General features: G+C 42.4%; 1 protein-coding gene across 3 annotated transcripts in view; it reads right to left on the minus strand.

The window, feature by feature from the left end:
* The window catches only part of LOC126484560 (trafficking protein particle complex subunit 8), a 271243-nt gene that overhangs the window by 224189 nt on the left and 20922 nt on the right, over positions 1 to 26132 (minus strand). For 2 of the 3 annotated variants that reach the window (XM_050108120.1, XM_050108119.1), the window contains exons 4-5: positions 25489 to 25817; positions 10642 to 10884 (exon numbers count right to left, since the gene is read on the minus strand). In XM_050108120.1, coding sequence (XP_049964077.1) covers positions 10642 to 10884; positions 25489 to 25817 — 572 coding nt within the window. The remainder of the gene's footprint in view (positions 1 to 10641; positions 10885 to 25488; positions 25818 to 26132) is intronic. The other variant, XM_050108121.1, reaches the window with a different exon arrangement.

Raw genomic sequence — 26132 nt, forward strand, 5'->3', positions numbered from 1 at the left:
GAGGACATTAGCTTGCCGCTATTGAACACTACCTTTCCCAACGCCTGATGGATTCCTAACATACAACCTCCTTCCTGCTCACCACTATCAACTATACCCTTACCCACAATTACTTTCCTTTGAAGGCATCAACTACAAACCTGGGCACCTGCATGGCACCATCGTATGCCAACCTATTCATGGGTCATCTAGAGGAATCCTTCATAACCACCCAGAATTCCAACCCCTCATCTGGTTCAGATTCATTGATGACATTTTTATGATATGGATGAAGGGTGAGGATACCCTGTCCACATTCCTGCAGAACCTCAACACCTTCCCCCATTCACTACATCTGATCCTTCTCAACTCAACAAACCACCTTCCTCAATATTGACCTCCACCTCAAAAATGGCTACATTAGTACCTCTGTCCATATCAAACCTAACAACCAATACCAATACCTCCAATTCGACAGCTGCCACACATTCCATACCGAGAAGTCCCTTACATAAAGCCTAACCACCTGTGGCCACTGCATCTACAGTGACAAACAGTCCCTCTCCAAATATAGCAAGCGTCTCACTTAGGCCTTCATAGACTGTAATTACCCATCCAAACTTTTAGAGAAACACATCTAACATGTCTTACCTATCCAGTCATCCATACCTCCCAAAGTCTCACTGTCTGGCCACAGATGAGCATTCCCCTCACGAGTCAGTACCACCCATGACTGGAGCAACTGAATCACGTTCTCCTCCAGGGTTTCAACTATGCCTCGTCATGCCCTGAAATGAGGAATGTATTACTCACCCCTCTCACGGTGGTATTCCACTGCCCACCAAACCTACTCAATATCCACCTTCATTCCTACTCAACCCCTGCTCCCAACCCATTGCCTCATGGCTCATATCCCTGTAATAGACCTAGATGCAAGTCCTGTCAGTCACAAGCAAACAAAAGCGCTGGCAGGTCGATAGACACACAAACAAACACAAACATACACACAAAATTCCAATCCCGGGAGCGGAAAGACTTACCTTAGGGGGAAAAAAGGACAGGTATACACTCGCGCGCGCGCGCACACACACACACACACACACACACACACACACACACACACACACACACACACACATATCCATCCGCACATACACAGACACAAGCAGACATTTGTAAAGGCAAAGAGTTTGGGCAGAGATGTCAGTCGAGGCAGAAGTAAGGAGGCAAAGATGTTGTTGAAAGACAGGTGAGATATGAGTGGCGGCAACTTGAAATTAGCGGAGGTTGAGGCCTGGCAGATAACGAGAAAAGAGGATATACTGAAGGGCAAGTTCCCATCTCCGGAGTTCTGACAGGTTGGTGTTAGTGGGAAGTATCCAGATAACCCGGACGGTGTAACACTGTGCCAAGATGTGCTGGCCGTGCACCAAGGCATGTTTAGCCACAGGGTGATCCTCATTACCAACAAACACTGTCTGCCTGTGTCCATTCATGCGAATGGACAGTTTGTTGCTGGTCATTCCCACATAGAAAGCTTCACAGTGTAGGCAGGTCAGTTGGTAAATCACGTGGGTGCTTTCACACGTGGCTCTGCCTTTGATCGTGTACACCTTCCGGGTTACAGGACTGGAGTAGGTGGTGGTGGGAGGGTGCATGGGACAGATTTTACACCGGGGGCGGTTACAAGGGTAGGAGCCAGAGGGTAGGGAAAGTGGTTTGAGGATTTCATAGGGATGAACTAAGAGGTTACGAAGGTTAGGTGGATGGCGGAAAGACACTCTTGGTGGAGTGGGGAAGATTTCATGAAAGATGGATCTCATTTCAGGGCAGGATTTGAGGAAGTCGTATTCCTGCTGGAGAGCCACATTCAGAGTCTGATCCAGTCCCGGAAAGTATCCTGTCACAAGTGGGGCACTTTTGGGGTTCTTCTGTGGGAGGTTGTGGGTTTGAAGGGATGAGGAAGTGGCTCTGGTTATTTGCTTCTGTACCAGGACAGGAGGGTAGTTGCGGGATGCGAAAGCTGTTTTCAGGTTGTTGGTGTAATGGTTTAGGGATTCCGGACTGGAGCAGATTCGTTTGCCACAAAGACCTAGGCTGTAGGGAAGGGACCGTTTGATGTGGAATGGGTGGCAGCTGTCATAATGGAGGTACTGTTGCTTGTTGGTGGGTTTGATGTGGACGGACGTGTGAAGCTGGCCATTGGACAGATGGAGGTCAACGTCAAGGAAAGTGGCATGGGATTTAGGTGAATCTGATGGAACCAAAGGAGTTGAGGTTGGAGAGGAAATTCAGGAGTTCTTCTTCACTGTGAGTCCAGATCATGAAGATGTCATCAATAAATCTGTACCAAACTTTGGGTTTGCAGGCCTGGGTAACCAAGAAGGCTTCCTCTAAGCGACCCATGAATAGGTTGGCGCACGAGGGGGCCATCCTGGTACCCATGGCTGTTCCCTTTAATTGTTGATATGTCTGGCCTTCAAAAGTGAAGTTGTGGATCAGGATGAAGCTGGCTAAGGTAGTCCATTCTTTTCATAATAGTGCCAATATGTGTTGGCATGCAGTCAAAGAAAGTAAGTTCTCATTAGGTGCTTTCTGCAGACTGCAGCTTAATCAAACGACATTACTATCACCAATAAGTGGCAGTTTAGCTTTGAAAATGACAAAGTATTTTGCCTCCAGCAAAAAGCTGGAAGCCATTAGTATCCATCAAAGGAAAGGACAGCCTGTGTAAGAGTGGTGGATATTTTGCTGCTCACCAGATCTCCATCACTTCCTATGTGGAGTGCTCAATTTGTGCAGTGTGGTAATTTCACTCTACAGGATGACAATACATTATTAGAAGAACTTGACTCATGGAACTTCAACAGCAAACAATTCAGCACACAGTTCAGCTAACTTGATCTTCCAATCTGAAAGCCATCCATCATGCTGGTATACTTTTTGGAGGAATACTGCTGTTCAAGGTCATCCCCCAAGGCTCATACCAAATTGGGAGCAGCTTTGTGTAAAGTATGACATTCAATTCCTATGGATCATCTTTCTTTTTTCAGATCCCCATGTTAACCCTGATCATAATTTTCTTACAGCTAGTAAGTAGCTCTATTTAAAAAGACTGTCAACAGCATAAAGTTCTGCATAAACTCAAATTAAATATGTTTTATTAGTTTTACAAGATACTTTCAACTACCTTTTATTAACAGCACAATAGTCTAAATTCAAAAGATATAATACCTCACACACTGAATGTAAGGCATTATGTCAGTCAAAACTTCATTTCATACACAATACTGGCTTTAAATAATAACAGAACATGGAGCAGAATGGGGAGAAAAGGCTAAATGCTAGCTGTGAATTAAAAACCAGTCACTACATTCATGCAATGAGATGATTTCAGGGAATTTGTTATTCCTGTAGTATAACTTAAGTGAAGAGCAGAGCACTATTACCTACACTTATTCAAAGTACTGTCTAAAACATGCAAAATGATCTTCCGCAGATGAATGTGTTAGAGAAATTATCCTTATTATCAAGTTGTATTTATACTCTGTAACCAATCACTTTGTAACACCATTTGGTTTAATTCTTGGAAATGCTTTGTGGAAGCATAAATAAAGCTGTTGTTACTTATGTATGTATATTTCAATTGCTATTCTTAACTCACAGTTACTCGCAACCAAAAAATGTCTACATGTTTTATAACTTCTGACAAACCAAACTGTAACAGGATTCAAGAGTGAGCTGTCAAAATATTGGACAATATCTATCTTCCTAACTGTGTCTCAAAATGCAGGTATGTGTCAAATTTTGGCATTCCTATAAGGTCAGTCATATTTTTGCACCCCAAGGGCGTAGCTGAAGAAAATTAAGGTATTTCCCTCTGCCACTGCCAGAGTAACAGGTCAAGTCAGATGGCTGAGCAAAGTTTCACCAGAGACATGTGCCTATTGCAATGAGTATTGCTACCAATGTGCCACGGCAGTTATCTCACATTGTCACCACACACACTGACTGGGGGTACAATAGTACTGAAGCACCTGAAAGCCGTAGTCACACATATTGGATGACCTGGTTACTTTACATCCCATCCACAGACTTCTTGTGGCTTACATGATCAAAACTGATGCAGTAGCAAAGCAAGGATGGGCCAAGGCCATACAAAAACTCAATTTTTAGTCAAAGGCATCTCCATTCAGCTGATCACCTGTCTCAAGGATGGACCTATGTCGATCCACGAGTCGACACGGTTCAACCAGTCATCCTCTTCAAACTCTGACACTGCTAGCTGTGACAATGCTGCTTGTGTCAAATTCGACACTGTGGACTTGGTGCTCACCAACAGGCCAGCCACTTCGGGGCCTACTTCAGTCAGTGCCCGCCTTCCATCCTGTAAGCATCTGGCTCTTGCCTGGAGACATGCAGCCACTCGGCCACTGTTGCCTATGCAGACAAACTTCTTACTGTCTGCCTTTGCACACATTGGCAGACTTAGCTGCTGTGAGCTGCCTCTTATACCCTGGATCTACAGGGCAATCCGGCAAGCCTCATCCCAAGCTGTTCGGCTGCCACTAAGCAGTGGGGCTGACACGGAGACCTTGCCATGCTGGGATGGGGATCTCCTGGTGCCACTGGGACTGACCCCATCACTCACTCGCCCACTACCTGCTGTGGCCATGTGCCACATACTTACTGTGAAACCCCCTTCAACTGGGCATGTCCTATTTACATATTGTGGGCACCAGCATCCGGGGCAATGACACAGCCGATGTTCTTTGAGTAATAAATGAATGGTTTTTCAATGTTTTTTCCCTGATGTCTCAGCAGGCATCTAACAGCCATGCACTCACAGTTGCGCTGCAAATATAGCCTTCCGTAGTGATATTCCAGCATCGTGACCTCAGTCTAGCAAGATCCATGACCCACCATAGCAGCTGATCAATCTGGTAATTACAATATATATTCTGATCTATTGCTATCTTATTATCAGCAACATCAGGAGGGAGGGTAGATGACACCAGCAAAAGTGCAGAAGTAATATGGATGAATATGGTGAAAGACCATAATCCATGGGAAACTCTAGTGTACTCCTTAATCCAGCACTCTATACGAAATCCCAGATGATATTTGTGAAGCAACACTATGTTAATTCCCTAACTCACAGTTAAATCACTACTTATGTTACTGAGTTATAATTTGAGTAAAAATTTGCCCTAACTCTTTTACGCTCTTAATGCCCATGCATAGGTCACACCCATCTACAAGAAGGATAGTAGAAGTGATCCACAAAATATCATCCAATATCCTTGATATCAATTTGTTGTAGAATCATAGAACATATTCTGAGCTCGAACATAATATGGTATCTTTAACAGAATGACCTCCTCCATGCCAACCAGCACTGATTCCAAAAACATCAATCATGTGAAACCCAATTTGCTCTTTTCTCACATGACAGTGAAAGCTTTCTATCAAGGCAGTCAAGTAAATGCAGTACTTCTTGATTTCTGGAAAGCATTTGACTTAGTGCCACATGTAGACTTAGTGTTGAAAGTACAATTATACGGCATATCAAGTTAAATTTGTGACTGGATTGAGGAGTTTTTGGTAGTGAGGACGCAGCATGTTATCTTGTATGGACAGCCATTGTCAGATTTTGAAGTAGCTTCAAGTGAGCCCCAGAGAAGTGTGTTGGGGCCCTTGCTGTTCATGCCATATATTAATGACCTTGCAGATGATATTAATATTAACCTCAGACTTTTTGCAGATGATGTAGTTACCTATAGTGAAGTAATGTCTGAAAGAAAGCTGCATAAATATTCAGTCAGCTCTTGATAATATTTCAAAGTGGTGCAAATATTGGCAACTTCCTTTAAATGTTCAGAAATGTAAAATTTTACACTTAAAAAAAACATAATATCCTATGACAATGAGTCACAGATGAAATTGGCCATATCATACAAATACATGAGTGCAACACTTTGTAGGGATATGAAATTGAATAATATAAGCTCAATTGTGCATAAAGCAGATGGTAGACTTCAGTTTATTGGTAGAATACTGGGGAAATGCAATCAGTCTACTAAGGAGATTGCTTACAAATCACTTGTGGGACCGATTCTATAATATTACACACATTTGTGGGACCTGTATCAAACAGGACTAGCACGGGATATTGAACGTATAAGAGAAGGGTAGCATGAATAGCCACATGTTTGATCTGTGGAAGTGTCACAAAGATACTGAAGGAACTGAAATGGAAGACTTTTGAAGACAGATGTAAACTATCTCAATAAAGTATATTAATAAGTTTCAAAAACCAGTTTTAAATGATGACTCTAGCAATATACTGCAGCCCCCTATGCATCACACACATAGGAATTGTGAAGACTAGCCTGGAATAATTACTGCACGCACAGAGGCATTCAAATAATCATTCTTCCTGCACTCCATACATGACTGGGATGGGGAAAAAACCATAATAACTGGTACAATATGGCTTATCATCCGCCATGTACTTCATGGAGGTTTACAGAGTACAGATGCAGATGTGATTTTCCCCACAATTACGCTTGAAAATTTAACATTTTTCAACTTCGAAGTCCATATCAGATTAGTGAAATATAGCCCAGTTTAGTCCATAAGATTCTTGTGTATCTTCAGCTGAAGGCAATTTCAGTGGGGTTCCTTAGGAATCACATGTCTATGCTGCCCCCTGACGGTGGTTACAGTTCAAGTTCTTGACAACAGAACACAGTGATCAATGACTGACTATAAAGCAGTAGTGTTAGTTACCCTTCCTAAAGAATTAAAAAAATCCATTGCTTGTTGTGAAAGCCTTTCCGCGGAGTTCTTAATATGCTGTTTCAGAAGGTCAACTGTTTAGAAGTTGTCTCATTCACCCTTTCAACAACAAACCTTTCAGAAGCTGTAGCCACTACCTGTTACTAGTGTTCTGGAATAAAAATTTCTCACTGACAATAATGTACAGTTTTCCCAATGATGCCAAATTCCTGATAAAAGAAATCTTGTTAAAAAAGTCCACTCAGCAACTACAGTTTCAAAAACTGTATCATCCACAACCAAGAGATAGAAATTCATACCTGCAACAAGTGGTAAAATTTAAAACAACCCAGCAAGCGACAAATAATTTCTTGGCAGCCCAAATAAAATTCATCCATACTCTTAATAACCATTACCTAAGCGAATATATTTGCAATTTTCCCTGCAATTATGCTTGAAAATCTTATCTCTTAAAACATTTTCAACTTCAAAGTCCATATCAGCATATATATTTATCACTTTTGAGCCACAGCATACTGCCAAGGGGACAACATTTTGAGAATAATTTGGATATGCAGTTTTATTTTCCTTAGCAACCAAGGAATACATTTTAAATCAGGCTGGGCTACTTATTTCTTCTGCTAGATCTCTGAACCTCTCATCCCAACTTATATCCCATGTTATGTCAACACAAGAACTCTTACCCACTCAGTGATGTAATCAACTCCAGGTACCCAAAAATTGTACTTACCTCCTTGGCTTTTAGATGTCTCCATTTTATTACGGATCACGTAAGTGTGTGCTAGTGACAGGAGTAAAGAAAATTAAAATGATGAAGTGACTCCCATATAGCATATTTCTATTGACATTACTTTAGAAAAAATTGCTTTTCAGTAGCAGAAAGTGGGATAACTGTTTCACACCTAAAGCATACCCGAAGCAAAGTGCACATATTTATTGCAAACAATATTGGAAGATAATTATACAAAGAAAATGTCATGACAGCAAGAGAAAGCTTTAGATACCTAAAGTCAGATTAACAAAAAGTAAGCTCACTTTTAATATACAGGGTGTTGCAAAAAGGTACGGCCAAACTTTCAGGAAACATTCCTCACACACAAATAAAGAAAAGATGTTATGTGGACATGTGTCCAGAAACGCTTAATTTCCATGTTAGAGCTCATTTTAGTTTCATCAGTATGTACTGTACTTCTTCGATTCACTGCCAGTTGGCCTAATTGAAGGAAGGTAATGTTGACTTCGGTGCTTGTGTTGACATGCGACTCATTGCTCTACAGTACTAGCATCAAGCACATCAGTACGTAGCATCAACAGGTTAGTGTTCATCAGGAACGTGGTTTTGCAGTCAGTGCAATGTTTACAAATGCGGAGTTGGCAGATGCCCATTTGATGTATGGATTAGCACAGGGCAGTAGCCGTGGCGCGGTACGTTTGTATCGAGACAGATTTCCAGAACGAAGGTGTCCCGACAGGAAGACGTTCGAAGCAATTGATCGGCGTCTTAGGGAGCACGGAACATCCCAGCCTATGACTTGCGACTGGGGAAGACCTAGAACGACGAGGACACCTGCAATGGACGAGGCAATTCTTCGTGCAGTTGACAATAACCCTAATGTCAGCGTCAGAGAAATTGCTGCTGTACAAGGTAACGTTGACCACGCCACTGTATGGAGAGTGCTACAGGAGAACCAGTTGTTTCAGTACCATGTACAGCGTGTGCAGGCACTATCAGCTGCTGATTGGCCTCCACGGGTACACTTCTGCGAATGGTTCATCCAACAATGTGTCAATCCTCTTTTCAGTGCAAATGTTCTCTTTACGGATGGGGCTTCATTCCAACGTGATCAAATTGTAAATTTTCACAATCAACATGTGTGGGCTGATGAGAGTCCGCACGCAATTGTGCAATCACGTCATCAACAAATATTTTCTGTGAACGTTTGGGCAGGCATTGTTGGTGGTATCTTGACTGGGCCCCATGTTCTTCAATCTACGCTCAATGGAGCACGTTATCATGATTTCATACGGGATACTCTACCTGTGCTGCTAGAACATGTGCCTTTACAAGTAAGACACAACATGTGGTTCATACACGATGGAGCTCCTGCACACTTCAGTTGAAGTGTTCGTACGCTTCTCAACAACAGATTCAGTGACCAATGGATTGGTAGAGGCGGACCAATTCCATGGCCTCCACGCTCTCCTGACCTCAACCCTCTTGACTTTCATTTATGGGGGCATTTGAAAGCTCTTGTCTACGCAACCCCGGTACCAAATGTAGAGACTCTTCGTGCTCGTATTGTGGACAGCTGTGATAGAATACGCCATTCTCCAGGGCTGCATCAGCGCATCAGGGATTCCATGCAATGGAGGGTGGATGCATGTATCCTCGCTAACGGAGGACATTTTGATCATTTCCTTTAACAAAGTGTTTGAAGTCACGCTGGTACATTCTGTTGCTGTATGTTTTCATTCCATGATTAATATGATTTGAAGAGAAGTAATAAAATGAGCTCTAACATGGAAAGTAAGAGTTTCCAGACACACGTCCATATAACATATTTTCTTTCTTTGTGTGTGAGGAATGTTTCCTGAAAGTTTGGCCGTACCTTTTTTTAACACCCTGTAGAAGTCAGATACCAAATTTTAGGTGGTAATGTTTATTTACTGTGGATAAATTCAATCAGAATTGCACTCTTGCAAAAAGATAAACAAGAATATTTGACATTTGTTTTTCAAAGAATATGCTCAGAAAATTGGGACTGCAGACTTACTTACTGGGTTGCCTGTGTACCTTGGAACTTATATTTAATAATATACTTTTTATGTAGGTACTGCCTAGAAAGGTCAGTATTTGTGGACTAAGCAGTTCAACTCAGAAATATTTTAAAAAAGGGAACTATTACACATTTTGTAGCAAACTTTCTAAAAGGCTATGTACACAGACTGATGATATATTCCAATAATGATAATTTATCAAAAGAGTGACATTTTAACATCACATACAGATCAGTCAATCAATAACAGTCTTCTTTAGGTAACAAGATGAATTACCAATGAAAAGCTGTGGTTATAAAGTAGTGCTTTTGACAGTGCTGTCTTCACATGCTACTGTATCAGTAAAAAAACCTTCACTTTGTTAGCATAATACATACATTACAATGTTGTTGCATCTGGTAGGGGTCCGCAATATACCATATAAACAAAGATTTTATATTTAGTCCACTATTGGAGTTTACATGTGCAACAATGACTTACCACTAAGTGTAACAGGAAACAAAATCTGAGTGACCCTATATTCCAGTCCGTTAATTTAAAGGCTAAGCATGTGTTGTTATAAAATTTCCAAATATAACTGAATGAAGTATTTGCCTCAAAAACAGTGTTACTGTACCTTTGGATGTTGTACTCAGCTTTGGGCACTTCTGCAGCTGTCATGGAAGCCTACTGTAGTATAGAATATGAACAAAAACTTATCTCCATGCACCAATGCAACAGGCAATGAAACAAGTATCATGTTCTAAACAACTCAAGCCTCTGTTATACTTCAAGGCAGGTGACACTTGAGGCAATACAAGACAGAAGTATTAAAAATAGATCAGTTCAAAAATGTTTTAAATTCTCTATACTTATTCCAAGTAAATAACTAGCCACATTTCTCACAAGACAAAGAAACTACCTAGTTCCCTCTTTATTAACACCTTGAGCAATGATAGTTTTCCACTAGATTTTCACAACAAATATAAACAATATGCAGTATGTGGGCAGCAATAGAAAAACAAACAATGATTAGGTAATTAATGCAATACTTCCCAATATTTACCAAGTTTGAAGAAAAAAATTTTACTATCAAGGTAATACCTCGTCTGAGTTAACTACTAAACAATCTCGGACATCGGCATCAGGGCTGAGGGGGTGGTGGGTGACCGGGACAGGTGAGTTCTCGCCCGCTTCCTGGGCCACTTCGAGAGCACTGCCAGACTTTATTACCTCAGTTGGAGAGGCACTGTCACAGCTAACGTCGGCACTCACACAGCTCGGCATACCCGTCACCCCGCCAACCTCTGCAGGAGTCCGTGGACTACTATCGTGATCACTGGCATCCTACAAACAAGACACATACAAAGCTACAACTAAATTTACCAAAAATGGTGCAGCATACTACTGAACTTCAGAACAACAAAATGTACAGTATCAGTAGTGAAAATGTGACAATATGACAAAAAGACATTACTCAGTGGATAACATGACAAATCTAGTATCCATAGTTAATGCCAGTTTCACATGCAGTAAAAATAACACCATGTCAATGAAAGGGAAATTTCTCAGCAACTTTCCTCTCTCATTGGAGTTAACCGAGTTAACCAGTTTTGCTTCTGAGAGGGGTACAAAACGGAATGAAATGGTCACAAAAACTCAGTTGTAGATAAAGCGTGTGGTAGACTCAATCTGTGTGTGTGTGTGTGTGTGTGTGTGTGTGTGTGTGTGTGTGTGTGTGTGTGAGAGAGAGAGAGAGAGAGAGAGAGAGAGAGAGAGAGAGAGAGAGAGAGATATGGGGGGGATTTAGGTTTAGGGGAACTCAATGGCAAGGTTATCAGCATCCTCGATTCATGGATAGTATACGGGGACCATGCACTAGGTCTACAAAGGACGCTAGAATACTGCTCAAGTGTTTGGGACCCACAGAAACATGGGATATTTAAATGTACACAAAGAAGGGCAGCACATTTATGGTAATAGGTTTGTTTGACCCACAGAGACAGGGAAATATTTGAACTGGCCAATGTTTGAAAATGGACACCAAGTATCCCATGAAAGCCAGCATTATGAAGTTCTGAGAACCAGTATTTAGTAAGAAATCTAGAAATATATTACAACTGCTCCATATTGTTTCTACAGCGACTGCAATATAAACAGTAATTTCAGGTATGTAACTGACAACTCATTTTTATTAAAAAATTTCTTTTGGAGGAGTTGTTATTTGTAGATGAAGAATATCTCAGCTTCGTACTTAAAAGGTGACACACCAAATTTGAGTAAGCAGCAGCTGGAAAAAATCAGCTGTAGTTTCTCATTTCCAGCCACTTCTCTTCCCACTTATGCACAACATAGTACCTTAATAGTGAAGAGAGTGTATTTTGGGGCACAACAAATTCAACAAAATGATTTTCAGTATATGCTTTCCCAGATATCATCTGCTTTTCATCCTGAATGCCAATGCAGGCTGGTACCAAGTGAAATTGAACCACTGACCCATGCCTTTGTAGGCATTCAAGGATATTCTGGATAGCTTAGATTCATTTGTTTGCTGAGTGCATTTGTTGTACAGCAGTAGACTCAAGGAGTAAGAGCTGATGAAAAATTCCACAGTCCTGGTATATCTCACTTGCTCCAGTGTTATCAAAATCCTATATAATTCTGAATCAAACACAGTAAATTTGATTGGTAAATGGATCTGCAGGTCATATTCAGTGTAAATCACAGAGCAGCCATGACAGCCCCCTGTTAAGGCAGATTGTGGAAATGGTCATGTAATTGTGGTAAACATTAAAAACTATAAAACAATGCATTAATAACAACAAATCCAGGAGTGACGCCCCCTACAATTCATTAAATCTAAAATAATTCTTTACATAGCTCAGGGCTGGAGCCACCCAGTTTCTAGGTGGCTCTAACCCTGAGTTGAGTAGAGTTGGTATTTGTCAGACACTTACAAGGGGACTATGTCTCCTTGTCATCACCAATTTCTCTTAAATGTATGGTATATGCAGGGCTTGGCCAGAAATGAAAATGACAGAAGCGGGAGCTCCAGATAATGAAGCATTTAGAAAAAAATAGCATTTCTGGTATGCGTCGGACAAGGCACAAGCCACTTATGTTGTGTAGTTTCTATGCAGCAGTAGGCACAGTAGAAAGAGCACCGAACAGTAATCCAGGGGTCGTGGGGTTGAGTCTCTAAGCAGAAACTTCTTTTTTTTTTTTTTCAACTTTTGCATTATTCACACTGCACATTAACTGCTATAATGTCCATATGGTGTATTTATTAATATTTTCATAAAGGGCATAAAATGGAAAGGCAGAGGACATTTTGGGATTGCAGACAAATTTCCAAGAAAGGATTACACTTACAGCTTCCACATAGACTTTGCAAATAAGTTTCAAGGAAGATTGTAATTACAGGCAAGACAGGACTTCATGTTTCATCAGTTTCATGAATGTAAACCAAGTTTGTTTTCCTACAGAAACTTAAAAAGAACCATGTAATTTTAAAAATATAGTGCTTAAAAAGGGTGCGAATATGGAGCAAATTATTGCTTCCCCTGTAGTTACTATGAATATCATCCCAGCACATGTAAATCAACACCAAAACAACAAAAGCATTTAATTTTATCAATATAATAGAAGGAAACATTCCACGTGGGAAAAATTATGTATAAAAACAAAGATGAGGTGACTTACCGAACGAAAGCACTGGCAGGTCGATAGACACACAAACAAACACAAACATACACACAAAATTCAAGCTTTCGCAACAAACTGTTGCCTCATCAGGAAAGAGGGAAGGAGAGGGGAAGACGAAAGGAAGTGGGTTTTAAGGGAGAGGGTAAGGAGTCATTCCAATCCCGGGAGCGGAAAGACTTACCTTAGGGGGGAAAAAAGGACAGGTATACACTCGCACACACGCACATATCCATCCACACATACAGACATATGTCTGCTTGTGTCTGTATGTGTGGATGGATATGTGCATGTGTGCGAGTGTATACCTGTCCTTTTTTCCCCCTAAGGTAAGTCTTTCCGCTCCCGGGATTGGAATGACTCCTTACCCTCTCCCTTAAAACCCATTTCCTTTTGTCTTCCCCTCTCCTTCCCTCTTTCCTGATGAGGCAACAGTTTGTTGCGAAAGCTTGAATTTTGTGTGTATGTTTGTGTTTGTTTGTGTGTCTATCGACCTGCCAGCGCTTTCGTTCGGTAAGTCACCTCATCTTTGTTTTTATATATAAAAAGCATTTAATTTTATACATTAAGTTCTCATGTATGCTTTACAATACCTTCCTGGAAATTTATTTGCAATTTCAAATTTTTCTCTGCCTTTCCTTTTCATGCCTTTTATGAAAATATTAATAAATGTAATATACTGAGCATTATGTTGATTTATTTGCAGCATAACATAAAAATTTAAAGAGATTGTGCCTAGAGAACCACTTAATTTTAAAAATACTGAGCAGTACGGAGGATATAAAATGTAGATTAGCTGTGGCAAGGAAAACATTTCTGAAGAAGAAAATTTGTTAACATCAATTATAGATTTAAGTGTCAGGAAATCTTTTCTGAAAGTATTTGTATGGAGTGTAGCCATGTATGGAACTGAAACATGGACGATAACTAGTTTAGACAAGAAGATAATAGAAGCTTTCGAAATGTGTGCTACAGAAGAATGCTGAAGATTAGATGGGTAGATCACATAACTAATGAGGAGGTACTGAACAGAATTGGGGAAAACAGGAATTTGTAGCACTACTTGACTAGAAGAAGGGTTCGGTTGGTAGGACACGTTCTGAGGCATCAAGGGATCACCAATTTAGTACTGGAGGGAAGTGTGGAGGGTAAAAATCATAGTGGGAGACCAAGAGATGAATAAAGTAAGCAGATTCAGAAGGATGTAGATTGCAGTAGTTATTCAGAGATGAAAATACTTGCACAAGATAGAGTAGCATGGAGAGCTGCATCAAACCAGTCTCTGGACTGGGGGAAAAAAAAAAAAAAAAAAACCAACAACAGAGACTCGACCCCACGACCCTCAGATTATCATGTTATACTGTATCTGTTGCGCCAGGCACTGCCTGGAAACTGTGGTAACACAAATAGTTCATGCCTGACCTGACACATGCCACATATGCTATTTTTTCTTAATGCCCAGCCATCTGGAACTCCCACTTCTGTACCTATATTTCTGACCAAGCCTTACATTCACCACAAATTTGGGCAAACTCAGTGATGATGAGTAGTTGCAGTCCCCTTGTTAATGCTGCTATGTGGTACTTTGTGTGGATGCCCTGAACACTCACAGTCCTGAAATTAGATCCTAATGAATGGCAACCAACAGTATGCCAATACTAGTGATTCTACAACCACAAGGATCTGCCACTGGATGACACATTGCAGCCCTCCAGCCTTGGCACAGAGGCCAGCCTAATATCTTCATGGAGGTTTGAGTCAATAGCCTTTATATATGTATCTCCGATCTGTATACTGTGGGTCCACAATTCAGCCAGATTAACACAACAGCTTCATGAAACTGGAGTAGACTCTGTCTGTTTTCTTTCAAGGAGTTGTGACTAAGGTGCTTGAAGACAGTCAATGCCTTCAAGGACGTTGGGTACAAATCATTCAGTTAGGATAACTGCAATAGCTTTGATTCAAATCTAAAACTTAGAATAGCTTTGTAAGCTTAGCCGATTAAAAATGTTATAAATAGACGAGCAGATAAAAAGGAATGGCCATGGGCAGTTCCCCATCTTCAGTGGTTGCCAATCTGCTCGTGGAGAAATTTTAGGAAGAAGCGTTAGAGACAGCTAGATACAACCCCACATGCTTCTTCAGGTATGTGGCTGATACATTTGTGGAGAGTTTTTGGAACACCTTAACTCATACTACCCAAATCTAAAGTTCACTATGAAAGTGGAAAATAATGGTCTGGTTGGTTGGTTGATTGGTTTAAAGGCGGGAAGGGACCAAACTACGAGATCATCAGTCCCTTGTTCCTAATAAAACAATACAAGTGTGAGAATAAAACAGACGAATCATATAACACAAAACGGAAAGAAAGGGAAAGCCACAAGAATTAAGGGAAGGCAGTGAACACTAAAAGGAACAAAAGAGGACAAGAAAACAACAGAGAGATGCTAAAAACAGAAGAGTAAAACATGAAAGATTACAGTGGCTGGCCAACAACGAGAATAAAATGGGAAAACCAGCCACTCTGCAACACATTAAAACCTCCACCCTAAAAAGCACTAGGGTGGAGGGGACAGAGGGACAAAGGACATGTGCTGAAACCTACACAGAAGTATAAAACCCACTCTCACGGATAAAACAAAACTAAAGCTGCTGTGGAGGCATTGTCACCCAACACCAAAGGCAGCATGCTGAGGAAGTTAAAAGTCTGCTGCAGAGCGGCTAAAAGTGGGAAATCCAGTAAGAGTTGGACGACTATCATTTGGGAGCCACAGCGACACTGACGTGGGGCCTCACGATGGAGTAGCTAACCATGCATTAGCCACATATGGCCAATGCGGAGCCGGCAGAAGACAACTGATTCCCTGCGAGAGGCCTGCATGGAAGACTTCCACACAATCATAGTCTCCTTAATGACATACAGTTTGTTGTGTGTGCTGTTAGGCCATTCCGTCTCCCAAAGCTGGAAAACCCTGCGGTGTAAGACAGAATGCAGGTCAGCTTCAGAGATGCCTATCTCCAGAAGCGGTTTCCACATAGCCTGTTTGGCCAGCCTGTCGGCAAGTTCGTTTCCAGGAATTCCAATGTGTCCTGGGGTCCACACAAACACCACGGACACTACAGAGGGTGGCAAGGGTAGCACTGGTTGATAGCTTGTAGGCTGCTCAATGAGTCAGTACACAGGAGAAATAACTCGCCAGGGCATGAGCGGATGTACTCAAGAGCACGAGATACGGCCGCCAGCTCTGCAGTGAAAACACTGCAGCCAACCAGCAAGGAGTGCTGTTCAATATGTCCTCCATGAAGATAAGCAAAGCCTAGGTGACCATCAGCCATCAAGCCATCTGTGTAAACCACTTCAGAACCCCAGAACACGTCATGAATCGAGAGGAAGTGACAGCGGGGAGCGGCAGGGTTAACAGAGTTCTTAGGGCATGCAAAAGGTCCAGACGAAGTTGCGACCAAGGCGTACACCATGGAGGTGTATGTGAATGGACCGCAAGTAGAGGTGGTAAAGGAAAGGACTCCAGCGCGGAGAGAAGGGACCGCATGCGAACCACAATCGTTAGCCCCGATCTGGGTCACCGATGCGAGAGATGGACTGCCGCGGGTGGGAAAAGGAGACGGTAATTCGGATGCTCAGGGGAACTATGAACGTGTGCTGCATAACTGGTGAGCAGTTGCACATGTCTGATCTGCTGTGGAGGGACACCACCCTCCACCAGTACACTGGTCACCGGATTCGTCCTAAAAGCTCCTATCACTAATCGAACCCCACAGTGGTGCATAGGGTCAAGTAAATGCAATGCTGAAGGCACTGCCGAACCATAAACCACACTCTCATAGTCAATTCGAGATTGGACAAGGGCTGTGTAGAGCTGCAGCGGCATACAGCGATCTGCAGCCCAATTGATGATGTTCAGGCAATGGAGGGCATTGAGGTGCTGCCAGCACTTCTGCTTAAGCTGACGAAGATGAGGGAACTAAGTCAATTGAGTATCAAAAACCAGTCTTGGAATTGATATGTCTCCACTACAGTCAGTGGATTGTCATTAATGTAAAGTGCGGGTTCCAGACGAACGGCATCACACTGACAGAAGTGCACAACACACGACTTTGCGGCTGAAAACTGGAAGCCGTGGGCTAGAGCCCATGACTGCACCTTGTGGATGGCTCCCTGGATGCACCGCTCAGCAACAACGGTACAACAGAAGTCAGTCTGCATACAGAGAAGGTGAGATGGAGGACCATTAATGGCCACTAAAAAGAGAGAGACACTCAATACAGAGCCCTGCGGGACTCGATTCTCCTGGATACAGAAGGAAATATGGGACTCACCAACATGGACACACAAAGTACGGGGCGACAGGAAGTGTTGGATAAAAATCGGGAATGGTCCTCGGAGACCCCACTCATACAATGTGGCAAGGATATGATGTCGCTAAGTCATGTTGTATGCTTTACGTAAGTCAAAACAGACGGCAATCAGGTGTTGCCATCTGGAAAAGGCCATTCGGATGGCAGACTCGATGGACACAAGATTATCAGTGGTAGAGCGACCCAGGCGGAAGCCGCCCTGACATGGAGCCAGCAAGCCACTTGACTCCAGGAACCAACCCAACTGCCGATATACCATACGTGCCGGATGCTCACAAGGAATGTTGGTGAGGCTGATGGGCCGATAGCTATCCACATCAAGCAGATTTTTACCAGGTTTGAGCACTGGAATGATGGTGCTCTCCTGCCACTTCGATGAAAAGATGCCATCGCACCAAATCCGGTTGAAAATGACAAGAAGATGTTGCTTGTAGTCAGATGAGAGCTGTTTAATCATCTGGCTGTGGATGCGATCAGGCCCAGGAGCTGTGTTGGGGCAATGTGCAAGAGCACTGAGGAGCTCCCACTCTGTAAATGTGGGTGTTATAGGATTCACTGCAGCATGTAGTGAATGAGAGGACGTTCCCTTCCAAACACCGTTTGATTGTGCGAAAAGCTGGGGGGTAATTCTACAATGCAGAGGCTCGAGCACAGTGCTCAGCAATGTGCTCAGCAATTGTGTATGCGTCAGTACATAACTCACTATTTATGGTAACACCAGGGACAGCTGTTGGGGCCTGGTACCCGAAAATATGTTTGATCTTTGCCCAGGCTTGGGAAAGTGACATGTGGCACCCAATGGTGGAGACGGATCTCTCCCAACACTCCTTCTTCCATTGTTTGATAAGGTAGCGAACACGGGCACAGAGCCATTTAAAGGCTATGACGTTCTCCGGGGAAGGGTGCCACTTATGCCACTGTAGAGCTCGCTGATGTTCCTTAATTGCTTCAGCGACTTCCAGCGACCACCAAGGGACTGCCTTACGCCTCGGGCACCCTAAAGAGCGAGGCATCAAGTTTTCTGCCGTAGAAACAATTGTGCTAGTCAACTGCTCAGCCATCACATCGATGTTACTGTGTAGGGGAGATTCAGCAGTGACAGCAGAGGTGACAGTTCCCCAGTCCGCCTAGTTCAAAACCCATCTGGGCAGGCATTTGAGTGCCTTATGCTGGGGCAGTGACAGGAAGACGGGGAAGTGGTCACTACCACAAAGGTCATCATGTGCTCTCCAGTGGATAGATGGGAGAAGTCCTGGGCTGCAAATTGATAAATCAATGGCCAAGGAACTACCATGAGCCACACTGAAATGTGTGGCGGCCCCAGTATTTAAGAGGCAGAGGTCAAATTGCGCCAGTAAAGCTTCAGCATCTCTGCCTCGGCCAGTAAGCATAGCACAACCCCACAATGGGTTATGGGCATTAAAATCTCCCAGAAGTAGGAAAGGTTTAGGGAGTTGAACAATCAGTGCTGTTAATACATTTAGGGGTACTGCACCATCTGGAGGAAGATATACATTGCAGACAGTTATTTCCTGTGTCATCCTTATTCTGACAGCCACAGCTTCAAGAGGGGTCTGAAGGGGCACATGTTCACCACAGACCGAGTTTAGGACATAAACACAAACTCCACCTGACACTCGATTATAGTCGCTATGGTTCCTGTAATACCCCTTATAGCCGCAGAGGGCAGGGGTCCGCATTGCTGGGAACCAGGTTTCCTGGAGGGCAATGCAGATAGCAGGTGTAAAGCTTAACAGTTGCCATAGCTCAGCCAGGTGGTGGAAAACACCACTGCAATTCCACTGGAGGATGACATCTTGAGAATGGGGAGGCATGGAACATTCAGTGAGGCAGTTTACACCTCAGTCACCTGCTGCCACAGATATATTGCCTGAACAGTCTATATCCATTGTGTCTGAGGGTCTGGTGAGATCTAGATCCTCAGCGGACGCCAAAATCTCCACCCCATCCTCAGCCGCAGAGCTTGTATGTAGCGGTGGTGTGGGTGGCACCACAGTTTCCTTGGTCTTAAGGGTTTTCTGTTTGGATTTCTCTTGCTGCTCCTTAGGTTTCCCTGGCTGGGAGAACTTCACTGGCCTAGTCTCTGGGACTGAGGATGAGTGTGAAGCTGTACAACCAGCTGCTTTTGGCCTCTTCAGCCACTGGCGTGTGTCATCTTTACCACTAGAAGAAACCTGGAAAGGGAGTGACCCAAGGCAGCACTCCCTAGCAAAAGAAGCCAAAGAAGACTTAAGCTTCTCCAGATTAGAAGTGGGGATGGACGTCCTCAATGGTTGGGGCGGTGTTGGTCCCAAAGTAGGTGGTGTAGAAGCAACAGGGAGGGAAACGGCCTCCACCATCAAGGGGGTAGGTGTAGTCTTCCGGCTCTGAGAGGTGACCTGGGCTGGCGGAACTGATGGTGTCAGAACTGTTGTAGCGGCAGCGTAAGACGATGTCATACGCACAGGATGCAGGCGTTCAAATTTTCTCTTAGCCTCAGTGTAGGTCAGTCTGTCCAGGGCCTTGTACTCCATTATTCTCCTTTCTTTCTGGAGAATCCTGCAGTGAGGTGAGCAAGGCGAATGGTGCTCTCCGCAGATGGCACAAATGGGAGGTGGGGCACATGGAGTATTGGGATGTGATGGGCATCTGCAATCTCGACATGTGACGCTGGATGTACAGCAGGAAGACATATGGCCAAACTTCCAGCACTTAAAGCACCGCATCGAGGGAGGGATATAGGGCTTTACATCACACTGGTAGGCCATCACCTTGACCCTCTCAGGCAATTTATCACCCTCAAAGGCCAAGATGAAGGCACTGGTGGCAACCTGATTATCCTTCGGACCCCGGTGGACTCGCCGGACGAAATGTTCACCTTGCCGCCCTAAATTGGTCCGCAGCTCATCGTCGGACTGCAAAAGAAGGTCTCTGTGAAATATGATAACCTGGACCATATTTAAGTTCTTATGGGGCGTGATGGTTACAGAAACATCCCCCAGCTTGTCACAAGCGAGTACCTTCCGTGACTGGGCAGAGGATGCTGTTTTGACCAAGACTGACCCAGATCTCATTTTGGACAAGCCCTCCACCTCCCTGAGCTTGTCCTCTAAATGCTCAACAAAAAACTGAGGCTTCATCATCGTGAAAGATTCCCCATCAGCTCTCGAACATACAAGGTACCGGGACGAATAAGATCCACTGCCATCTTTAGCCTGACGTTCCTCCCATGGTGTGGCAAGGGAGGGGAACGATTTGGGGTTGTACTTCTGTGCGTTGATTTCAGCTCGTGATTGCTTAGAGACTGCTGGTGTTTCACCACCAGCTAGAGATGATGGACTACGCTTCATCGCATGTCATCTGCCCTGATGCCACCCACTCCGACCAGGGGCCCTCCCCACGGGCGCCACCCAGCCGCAGCAAAGGCCACCTGGCAGGATGGCCATTGCTGGGAGTCCCGATGCCCCAGGGGGATGGACATCTACCCCTTGGCATTAGTGGGGAGTTAACGGCACAGGCATCAGCAGAGCGATCCCTGTGTGGTCAGGGGGCTTCAACCAACAAGGCACATGGCGGCTCCACCACAACAGACTGACTACTGTGCTGGATATCAGGTGCAAATAAGTCCATGGTCATCATCAATGCAGGAATTGACCCTGCATAGTGGATGGTTGAAAACGCACCCAGGAAGGTGTCCTCGCCCAAGAGATGGAGAATGGGCAGGACTGCAATGCAACGACGAGAAAGTGGGCTAAAGACCTCAATGCACGATGGACATGATGCACCTTGTAAGGTGCCCTTCGCCAATTGGATCGCTCTTCAGGAAAATTTTGAAGAATGGAGGTCAAACTCTACAGGGGAACATCACATAAAGACCAAAATGTGTGAAATTCCTTTTAGTTGCCTCATACGACAAGCAGGAAAGCCTCGGGTCTATTCTAACACCGGACCCACAGGGGGGAAAAGAATGGTCAGCTGCAATTTCTGGATGTTCTAGTCAAAAGGAGTGCAGATGGGCCATTTGCCCATTGTGTGCACCTCAAACCAACAAACACTGATTTATAACTGCAGGCTAGCAGCTGTCATCTCCAGCACAGAAAAATGGAGTTCTGAAGACACTGGACCCCAGGGCACCTATCTTGCCACACTAAGATTGTTTGACATCAGAAATAAAGCATCTACAGTCAAGCACGTTCAGAAGGTCTTTCAATCAGCCACTCTACCACACAACAGAGAAGAAGAGGAAGATGAAGTAAACACTGTGGCTTACTTGTCCTATGCAGGATCTATTTCTACAGAGATCAACAGGATTCTCAAGAAGCATAACTTGAGTATGCATTCTGTCCACCTATCAAAATAAAACAGCTACTAAGAACTGTGAAAGATTACTTCGGTTTACAAACATCAGGAATTTATAATATACCTTGGCATTGGGGCATGTCCTACATTGGCCAAAATAGGACAGCGGACATCAGATGCCAGGAGTATCAGAGGCACACCTGGCTGAGACAGGCGACTAAATTTCACACTGCTGTGCACTTCTGGAACTTAATCATACCATAATCTATGGAGGAACGAGTCTTCTGGCACAACCCCCAGATACTGAGATGGTGTTGTATAGGACTTGCAAGAGATAAAGGCTGCAGAAAACCTCATGAATAATGACACTGGATTCCAACACAGCAGAGTCTGGGATCCTGCACCAGAGTTGCTAAAAGATGCAACTATGCATAGTGAAGAACTGAGTATGTGGACATGGGGAACAAGTATCAGACAGAGCACCAGATACACCATACCGAGATTAGAACACCAGATTGCTAACAGGTGTACCAGACAGAAATGAAATGCCAGCTCACGGCTCTGTGCACCGGTTTGAAGACACTACATCTCAGGACATTTCTAGGGGAAAGAGACCGTAGGTGGAGCACCTGGAACAGGCAATGGAGGTAAAGTCAATAAATATAAATACTGGACCCATTCTACTCTGTGAGCAGTCTCAGGTAGCACCTGATGAAGGTAAAAGTCACATTGTTGAAATATTGTTCTTGGATGACACTGATATCTGGCAGGACACACGATACCTCAAGATGTCCTGATGGGAACAGTTAAAACCAACACAAAGACTCATCTAACATGGCCACAACAGTCAAGTAGCCGTGGAAAAGTTGAAGGAAGAACAAAATAAACTGAAAAGTTGTCCAAGAATAAGGAGAATTTTACTGGACACATTAATACAGATTTTACACTATTAATGGCAAAGACAAAGATCAATGCATAAAACAATTGCATTGAGAGAAACCATTCTCCTACTGAACACTGCTGCTTCCAATCTCCAGCCATGCTGTATTTAATTTTTTAGAAACTGTAACACAGTAGGATACATATTACTTTTCAATGCTGCTCAAATCACTAACTACCACATATCTGTAGGCACAAATTTTCACATGCTTCATTCACTTCACTTGTCTTATTACATGCAGAGTAATGCATTTTTACATATCTGTTTTAGTTTTAATACCACAGTTTTTACTAGGATGGTGATGTCAGATATGGTAAGCTTTTACCTTTCTCCAAATTGAGATTTTTCTTACTCAAGCATTATCACTGAATTCAAACCATGCATGACCTGGCTTTTTCTTATTCAGAAGGCTTTGCCAATGATAAAAATATAACTGTCACCGTTCGTATTATAATACAAGTGCATGTAACATAGTTGCGAATTTCTGGCAGAAAGAATTTATAGACAATGTGCTGCCATTACATTACCCACTAACTACAGAGACCCACATTTTAATGTGACACCTAAGTAGAAAGTTAACTGGATTTTTATAGAGATAAAACTCTAAACGCACTGAGAGTTGTACGACATACCATCAAAAATCAAAAAATGACCAGAGCTTTATAACAGTATAATCACATTACATGACATTATGTCAGGGACCATAACAATCACTTGGCAAGGAAACACATCTGATTCCTGTTATTTGAAAAATGTATTATTTCAGTTAAAAATTACAAATCTTCAATAGTGACACAGAAATTGTGTGACATATGAGAATGTTTTAAATGAAATTAGTAAGAATACTGAAGTGTTATTTTAATATTGTTGCAAAGGGGAAAATTTATCAATAGCATAATGCAAAAGTGACTTCAGATTACACTGTGCATCAATTAACATACATGATACTTGAAAAATTAGTCAACTAAGCGAAGGAATAAGACACAAAAATGGGAATGGAATCTAAAAAAATTAAGTACACTCATAACTAACATGACAAGGACAACGTTCCTTGACCTGGTATGGAGATGGCAATGGTACCTATTAACTGACTTATGCAAATGGACAGAGGCAAATAGCATGAATAACTGACACACAGATTATATGCAGTGTGTTTTCTGCACACTAGTACATTCTAGTTATATATGGCAGCACTGACCACTCCATTAGTTGTTAAGCTGCATACAAAATTTTGTTATTGAACATGTTGCACAATAACGTAAATCAACTGTCAATTTGATCTGCTTAATATCATTGTTTGTGTGGCATTTTACAGTAACTGTGTGCGTTTCATCCAAATGGGTAAACTGAAATTGCATGCTATCACAAAATTATGTGCTTAGGATGATTTTTTGGTTGATGAAAATTCATTGAATGTTCATGTAGGTTTTTAACCTGTGTGCTGTTTTATCACTGAACAGTTAAGAAATCGCTGGCCCAATACAAATATAATCCACTTGAAGGACATCCCAAAACTGCAACCGTGGATGAAAATATTACAAAAGTGTGCAAAATGATGCTGGACAATCAGCAATTTGTATTAAACAGCCGATGTCACAGGCATGTCAGAATAACCATCATTTTGCATCTTCCTCGAAAAATCAGCTTTGATAAAATTTGTGAAATGTAGTATTAGTCAAATATTGACCAAAAGTAGATGTGAAATGAATGTCAGGACAATTTTTAAGAGAATCTTACTGATAGTGTGTGCTGATTTCCTACTGTGGATGAGACAGGATTCACTATTTCAAGTCAGAAATGATAGATATATGGGCAACATTTTCTGATATGGTGAAGCAATTATTCTTTTGATAAACACTAACTTACAAATATTACCTAAGTCTTGCAGATGAAATAGCTACAAAACATTTCAAGTGGTCATGATTGCAAATGTAAAAAGATTAATCCTCCTTTAGGACAACATACACGTCCACAAAGATGCTTTGACAAATGGAAAAATAAGGGATTTTAAGTAAGCAACGTTAGAACATCCTCCATATTCACCAAATTTTGACCACTCTGATTACCATGCATTTCCATCTCATGGAATTTGTGGCTGGAAGATGTTTTGAACTCAATCAAAATATTATGAAAGCTGAAGGCAGGGTATTTTGGAGATCTTCCAGAATCATACTCTGGAGATGGAAAATCTTTAGACACAGATCATTGACCACAATGAGAATCAAGTAAAAAAAAAATATTTTTCAACTGTAAAACACTATCTCTCATGGACAGACCACAAAATGTTGTTCTTTCCTTGTACAAACATTCAGAAATGATACTAGATGGAGGGTGAAAAAATTAAAAATATAATTAATTAAACAAGGCAGCATTCAGCACTCATGTCTTGAAAAATGAATCTATGTAACTGTAATGCAAAGCTCATTCATACGTAAATCAATGAAGTGCAATATTTGCAAACATGGAAGAAAATCTAATTTCATGCACTAAAAATGCAAAGATCAACATATATAATACATACCACCTATAAAAATCTACTTATCAATTTTTCCTGGGACTTGCTGCTGAGTGACACAAAGAAACTTCCACAATAAAATATATCAGAACTACTATTAGCATAAAAAACTACAAACCTGACTATCATGTTGACGGGTGAGAAACTGGCACCAAGGGTCTGGAAGGTGACTCAGGTCCTCCTTATGTCCTGCAACTCTAGAATTTATCTGCAACATATAGCAAGAATTTATTCCATACGTAGTTTTCATTGTCTCAAATACGGCTTCCGCCCTTTCACTGGTAGAGCCTGATACATCATGCAGCAGCACATAATATCGAAGAACATCAGGACAAAACCACTTGGGCAGCTTTGCGGGAGTAACATTCTGCAGCTGTTGGAGTTGCTGTCCCATGTGCACCAACATGTCCAGAGGGTTAGTTTCAGCAGAAGAGACAACCAATATACCTGTATTTCAGTGTCAAGGATACATGCAACTAATGACAATGCTTAAAAGATAAACAGAGAATCTGACAGAAAAACTCACAAATTTGAAGAAATAATCGCAACTGTCTGTGGTGTTATACATCATTCTGGATCGAGACCTTACACATATTAAAAGAAAAACAAATGGGGGTAAAATCACTAAAATTCTTACACAGTGAGCATCAACCCTACAAAATGACACTGATGCCCCTAACTCCCACCTCACATGCACTGACACGCACAATCACTATCTTGCACATGTTAAGACAACAAAGAAATGGTGAAATGAAATGCGCT

The sequence above is a fragment of the Schistocerca serialis genome, chromosome 6, assembly GCF_023864345.2.
Source record: "Schistocerca serialis cubense isolate TAMUIC-IGC-003099 chromosome 6, iqSchSeri2.2, whole genome shotgun sequence".
NCBI classification, from domain to species: Eukaryota; Metazoa; Arthropoda; class Insecta; order Orthoptera; family Acrididae; genus Schistocerca; species Schistocerca serialis.